The 7510-nt window shown below is 34.7% G+C and overlaps 1 protein-coding gene across 11 annotated transcripts in view; it reads right to left on the bottom strand.

Annotated features, from left to right (window-relative positions):
* PPIP5K2 (diphosphoinositol pentakisphosphate kinase 2) overlaps positions 1-7510 on the bottom strand; it is a 70272-nt gene that overhangs the window by 61951 nt on the left and 811 nt on the right. For 10 of the 11 annotated variants that reach the window (XM_031673208.2, XM_031673204.2, XM_031673201.2 and 7 more), the window contains exon 2: positions 50-436. The exons of the other annotated variant lie outside the window; for it this stretch is intronic. In XM_031673208.2, coding sequence (XP_031529068.1) covers positions 50-163 — 114 coding nt within the window. In that variant the 5' untranslated portion in view covers positions 164-436. The remainder of the gene's footprint in view (positions 1-49; positions 437-7510) is intronic. 11 annotated transcript variants of the gene reach the window in all.

Below are 7510 nucleotides of genomic sequence, written 5' to 3' on the forward strand. Positions count from 1 at the left end.
CTGAGCCTGTTTGGGACTTCTCTCACCAAATAAACAAACAACAACTTACAGACTCATCCTCCTCCTCCTCATCTTCATCTGCGTGGTGGAAGAAATGCCGATAATTTCCCGGGTTTATTTCTGTATCTTCAGGCCCAACAAAGAATCTGGGGGCTTCACTCATTTTTATTTCATTTGATATAGACAGAATTTAAATGTGCTATATTAAAACTGTTTCTAAATAAACAGCACCAGAAAGAAGCATTCTCTCTATACCGGTTGACGCATAGGTCTGTCGCAGCTTGCTTCTGCTTATACAATCACTTGAAATTGTGATGACAGTTAGTTGGCAAATGTTCATTTGTTCTCAGATATCATTGCTCCATTGTTGGTGCAGTTTAAAAAACAAAGATAGTAAGGCTATTGCTTTAGTGAGTTGATGCAACCATCTTTTTACCTAAAATGCAGTAAAAAAAAATTAATTTTGGAGACTGTACTTCAAAAACATTCAGGTAAAAACAATCTTAAATGACACTTGTAAAAATCGTTACCAATAACCTTCGAATAAAAAGATACTTTCTCCCATAAATTTAAGAAAGTAAGACTCTGACCTTCAATAACACACATGTTGGCAATTTGGCAAACTGATACAAAGTAACAAAAAGACTACATACTAAATTCGTCAAGTCTTAATAGCTAACAAATTGAGAGAAAATTATTCAAATTAATACAAAATTACATTAAAAGCTAAATCCCTCTGCACAAAGTTCAGTAATACCTGAACAGAATGCAAAAGAATAGATAAAATATAACTTGGGTTTAAAAACCACTGACAATTATACACCAATTTGAAATTACATAAAATCAATTTTTTAAAGGCTTCATTTGTAAAAGTTCAATTTGTAAACAGGTTTTTTTAATGGAATATAACCATTCTGTATTTTGGTCTCATATATAAGTTGACAAAACAAGGTTAGAATGAAAGAAAGATTTCATTGTAAAAGTAGCTCTCAAACTTTTAGAGTCAAAAACCCTTTGGTAAAATTTTATAGTGTGAATCACTATATTGTACACCTGTAACTTATACAATATTGTATACCAACTATACTTCAATAAAAAATTTTTTAAAGAAAAATAAAGCCAAAAAAAAAAAAGAAAAGAAAAATCTATTTGGTAGATCCAATAAAATCTATCAATCCTCCCCTCGCAGACATATGCACATGTACATTAAATTCTGCATGTAATTTTATGTGACTGACTGACATCTAAACTTTTCACATAAACTGATGCCCATGATCAGTTTAAGAACTATCATATAACAGTGATATAATCTCAAAATATTCTTTACTAAAGCTGTTTACATGTACTTGGTTCCCTGGTCATATTAAAACTATAGTTACCAAGTTGAAACCACGTATCAAACACTTCATTTCATTACTAGTAATATAAGTAATTACTTGATCAAATATTCTTAAGAGGTGACTGATAATACTAGCTAGAACTGCAAAGTGTAAAAACAAAAGCCCTATTTCTAAAGATCCAGTTTAATTGGTGGCTCCCATGAAACATTAAAACTAGCTTACCTAGCCAGGCTTGACTTTATCCATCTTTAATATTAAAATTACAGTGTTACTAAATTTAAAACAGTTTGTGATTAAAGAATAAAAGCCAGAATAATTCACTTTATATATCAATGCTTTTTATCCCTATTCTCTTTGTACTGTTTTATATATAAAAGATATTTGCTAAAAAAGAACAAAAGAAAGTTTTGAATTTTTGTAAAACTTGATAGTATGTACTAAGTTGATCTCAGTTCTTCTGTTTTGTATCAAAAGGCAAACATCTTTGGTTTCATGTTTTCACTCCTCCCATCCACCTAAAACCAACCTAATATTTATTCATACAAAGAGTATATGTTTTAGAGTCAGATATACTTATCTAAATCTGTGAGTACATAACAAGCAACTTACACAAGTTTCTTTAAGTCTCAGTTTCTTCACTATAAAAAGGGAGTATCATAAAACCCTGTAACTTTGTGAGGACTAAGTAACATTAAGTGTTTGCCATATACTAAACACTTGATAAACCTTAGCCCCTATAGGCACTCTGTAAACCAAGCTCCCTATTAACAATAACATGCAAATCTAATAGAATGAATATTGTTCAATATTTGTTGAAATAAATCTATTTATTCAACAAATACTTTCACCCATTATATAAGAAGGCACAGTATTAGGTGTTGGCAATAGAAAGTCAAAGTAAACATGACCCTTTTTCTTAAGGAGCTTATGGTCTAGGAGGAAGACAGCCAAGTAAATTAACATTTTCCCTTTTAGGGTGATAAATGCACCAACAAAACTGATAATAGAAATATGCAATAATGCATCGCACTATTCACTACAGAACAGAAACAACGAAAGATGTAAATCAGTGCATGTATCAATATATCTATGCTTATATGTACACAGATGTATACACTTTATGGCATTATTTTAAAATTGGACTTCCTTCTAATTGAGGTGTTCTAACGAAAGTGACAATAATTCTGTTCTAGTCACAGAGCTAAATAGTAATTTTTTAGAACTTTGTTATTTCAGAGTGTCCATCATGAAAAATCTAAAATGCATAAAAATGAAATTTAAAAAATCAATAATGCCACAATCCAGCGGCAAAACTACTAGTTACGGTCCTTGGTTGTGGAATTGTTGAGTTTTATTTCTTACTAGTCCTTTTACTATATATTCTTTCACATTTTTGAGCTACTTTACACATGCATTATGTGTGAGAAGAAATCAGCTTTTGAAAAAAAATGTGTATCCTGTACATTTTCAGGAGTGTAAGTTAATGACTGATCTGTCCCATTCTTATTCACTTAGTCAAATTTTGTTTCATGTTTCAATGCTGCCTGAAGTACAGATATATGTCCCCCATCTGGTTATGTTAAGGTCTGAAACCATGTCCCATTCACTCACTTGGAGAGAGACAATAGACCAATCACAAACAAATATGTTAGTAAGACCTCTCTGATATGGTGACATTGAGCAAAAATTTAAATTAAATGAGGAAATCAGCCATGGGGTTATATGGTAGGGGCATTCCAGAGAAGAAACAAACGATACAGGCCCTAAAGCAGATAAGCATATATTTCCCATGTTTAGGGAATGGAAAGGAGGCCACTGCAGCTGGAGCAGAGCAAGCAAGCAAAGAAAGAATGGTAGAAAATAAAGTCGGGGAAGTAGCTAAGATGCATACAGAGGATGGGGAAGAAAATGTTTACCAGTTTTCAATTTTATTAAATGTGACTGGATTGCACTTAAGAGAACAGAAGACAATGTAGGGACAAGATATGACAATTCTTTTGAAGGGCTTTGTTATAAAGGAAGGCAAAGGCTTTCTTTCTTTGTTTTTTCTTTTAATTTATAAGAGATACTTGCAGATACTATAAAAGGACTGAACAGCCTGGTGTTCACAGCATGGATTCTGAAGCTAGAAATACTTGGTGTTGAATCTTAGGTCCAGCAGCTGTGTGATCTTGACCCCTCAGGGCCTCAGTAAACTGTACCTATCTTACAACTTGCTTTACGGATTAAATAAGATGATATATAAAAAAGAGCTTACATCTCACTGTTTAGGCCACACTCCATACCAATCATATCAGAATATTTGGGAGTAGGGCCCAACTATTTTTAAGGCTTCAAAGATTCCAACATGCAGCCAAGTCTGAGAACCAGTGAACCACTCAAACAGAGGAGGAGGGGGAATGTAGAACAGTAGAAGCACACGGTAAGCAAAACATATATGCTTGCTATCGTTATGAAAGTATGCTATTGTTACAGGGGATCTAGCGACCTGAGAAAAAGGAGATAAAACTGATAAAGCAGAGCCTTCATCTTCTTGATGGTTGGCACAAAAAATACTCCTCCATAAAATTTTCCTTAACAATTTCCAAGATTTCTTCTTCTCTGAATCGTTCATTTTGACCTTTGGACACCTACAACCTTGGCACTGTTTAACTGTTTTGGCTATGTATATCCCTTCAAAACATGATAAGCTTCAAAAGGATGAATATTTATTAAATATTGCTACCTGGTAAGTACTTAATTTGTTAACCTGGATCCCAACATGCTGCCTAGTCATGAACGAGTACTGTAAGTACACCAAAAGATTGCCTCAGCCTTCTGGCAGCTGGAACCCCCTGGCCAGTTGTCTCCAGCAGCACTCTCTCCAGTTTCTTCTGTAAATTCTGTACAAATACTATCATCTTCTATGCATGCTCTAACATGTGGAAAGTCGGGAAGCAGTTACGACTTGGTGATTTAACAATTACTCTCACAGAAATCCTGAGATTAGGGTTATTTGCCTTATTTTATAAATGTTTGAAGTATATGGATAAATCTCCATCACTTGATTACAAACAAGGACTTGAAGCTCAGAAAGTTCAAGAAATGTGACCATAATCACACAGCCAAGTCAAGTTGCAAATAGAACTCAAATCCAGGTCTGTTTCAGCCCAAGGCCTTCATGATCACTTAAGAGCAAAAATCTGGACTCCACAGTCCTTATCACAGCATTACATATATTTAATAAATTCTTAGAAAACTGAAAGTGTGAAATAAATCCGGTTTTGTTCCCCTCTTGCCATGTGGGATACATACAGTGTGGTACAAGACGAAATCTCATGCACACGAAAGGAGATCCAGGACATTCTAAATGGACTGCTATTTCACATGAACCTCTGACATTAAACCAAATATGACTTACACTCTTCCACATTATTCAGCATTTCAATCAACCTACATCCTCCATCATGAATTCCAAAATGTGCAACTGTTTGCCCTTAAAAATATTACATTATTCAAATATCAGAGCTGAGCCTTTCTTATTTTTAACATTCTTTCTATAGTAGTAGTCCCATAATGGACTGGTTACATCACAATTATCTGAGGTACCTGTAATAATAATTCAGTTACTAGACCTTTCACAAATTTTCTAAAGTTCAGCATTTTCTTAACTAGATAATTTATATTTTAACAAATGCACATGCAGCCACATTTGGGAATCTGTTTAAATTTGTTCAAAAGACAAAGACCTCTTTACCTTGACTTCTGATTTTGAAATCAGTACCATGCTACCAAAGATCCACATTCAGTGCAGCGGTTCTCAAACTGTAGAATGTGAGAAATCACCTGGAATGGAGGGTTTGTTAAACCACTAAACTAAGAAGTCTCTGGGTAGGAGCCTTATAGTTGGCTTTTTCAAAAGTTCCAAGATAATGTTTGCTGATGCTTCTGGTCTGGAAATTACACCTTGAGAACCACTGCTGTAGACTTTGACAATATGGGATTAGAAAGCTTTTTTGATAGTTGCTCAGTTCTGTGTCCTTAAGTTATTGAAACTCTCTAGCCACCAGCTGTAAAATGGGATGATAAATCTCATAGATTGAAGACTGAATGACGAAGCAACATCACAGCAATGAGCACATGATAAATATTCAGTAAACGTTAGCTGTTTAAATACCTTCTCAGCAGTTGTTGTAATTAAGACAGAGATTGCTGATCTAAACTTAACTGGTACAGAACAAATACAAATAATTTAATTTAGAATGTACCAATTTTCCCTCCTTGTAATGAAGCCATAGAGACTCCTCTTTGCTACTGCTGCTACTGGAGACCTCATTACCTCTTTTCCAGTCTGACCACACTACTTGAGACTATCATGAATGCCACTGTCTGGAATAAACAGTCATCTCCTTCACATCTTTACTGGTCATGGTTAAAGCTATTTAACCCTTAAAATGACACTGTGGATCATCCATCAGTTCCATATAGTATTTAGAAATAGCCCCTGACTTGGCTTAAAATCTTTCCAGCCATCAGTGTAGCCCTTTCTACAGGTTCCTCAGGAGCCCAGCTATATATCTGGGAGTAAATCTCTACTCCCAAAATCAGAGAAAATGGGAGTCCCAGCCCCCATTGCTGAGCCTGATCACAGACACCTAACTAGCTTTCTTGAAATTCTAAGACCATTTTCCATGGAAACATTGGTAAAAATGGTGACTCTCTTCCAGAGCATCGTTAACTCAGCTACATAAATAGGCTTCTGCAGGCTGGCAAAAGCAACCAAATGTCATTTTTAAGATTATTTATGCAAAAAAAGCTCATACCAAGGTCCTCACTATCTTCACATTGATTTTTTTCCTTCTTCAAACATTTATGCAACACATTTTTGCTGAGACTGCCTTTTCTTTTATCTGGTACTCATTATTCTCCTTGAAAGTCCCAATTTCTCCTTCAATAACCAACTGCAAAGTCCTCAATGAATGCTTTTTTTTTTTTGACAACTATCACGCCTCTGCCAACCCCCACATACACATCAACACTCTTTCCCATCCTCTGTGCTCCAGAGCAGTTTGAATCTATCTTTACAAAACTCTGTTTCCATTTGAGTTAGGGTCTTCTTCCCAACTTTTTCTTATAAAAATTTTCAAATATTCAGAAATATTCCTAAAAGAGTTTACTATAAACACCCATAAACCCACCACTAGACTTAACAACTGCTAACATTTTGCCATATTTACCTTCTCTCTCTGCACACACATATACATATATATTTGCTGTACAACCTGAAAGTAAGTTGTAGACATCAATGCATGGCATCTCTTAATACTTTAGTATCCATCTCCTAAAAATAAGGTCATGCTCTTACATATCCACAATATCATTTCCACTTAAGAAAATCAATAGTTCCACCTTTATACATAGTTGTATGGGAACTTCTGAAGAACAAGAATCTCATCAATATAGTCCCAGTATTTTATTGATGCATAGCACTAATTTGAGTGATGAATAAAATGTTTCACCAATTGTTAAATTTAATAACCTCACAACAACTACTCTGCAAGCCATGAGTTTAAAACTTAAACAGCAAGCTTTGATTGTACAACGTACACCTTCTGCCCATCAGTTTAATTACCAGCCCACACAACTTTAAGTATTTTGGTTTCTGAACTATTTAATTCTGAATTCAAATACTGAAGCTGCATGAAGACAGAGATCACATGCGTCTGTTGTGAGACACCTAAGTAAGCATACCAAATATTTTTAAATGAATACTTTCAAGCCCCTGAAAATGTTAGTGAAGAAACTGAAAGCGATGAAGCATAATGGTAGGACAATGGGAGTGTAATAGTTAAGAACATGGATTTTGAAGTCTGAAAAATCTGGTTTCTAACACAGATTCAAACATTTACTAGTAGCAAAAGTTTATTAGGGTAGTTAAGTGACCTCTCTAAGCTTTAGTTCCCACCTCTGTCAAATGATAAACCTAATTTAATACACCTCATAGAATTGTTGAGCGATATGAGAAAATACGTAAAGGACATGGCACACATAAGAACTCAGTTAATGGCAGCTATCGTGTTTTTTTTTTATCTGCTTGAAACAAAAACTATATTACTCATGAAGAATTTTCAGAGGCAAAACAAAACCCTATCCCTATGTATAGCAAGGACGCTAGGTGCTAGTCATCCAGG

Source organism: Vicugna pacos, chromosome 3, assembly GCF_048564905.1.
Source record: "Vicugna pacos chromosome 3, VicPac4, whole genome shotgun sequence".
Classification (NCBI taxonomy): domain Eukaryota; kingdom Metazoa; phylum Chordata; class Mammalia; order Artiodactyla; family Camelidae; genus Vicugna; species Vicugna pacos.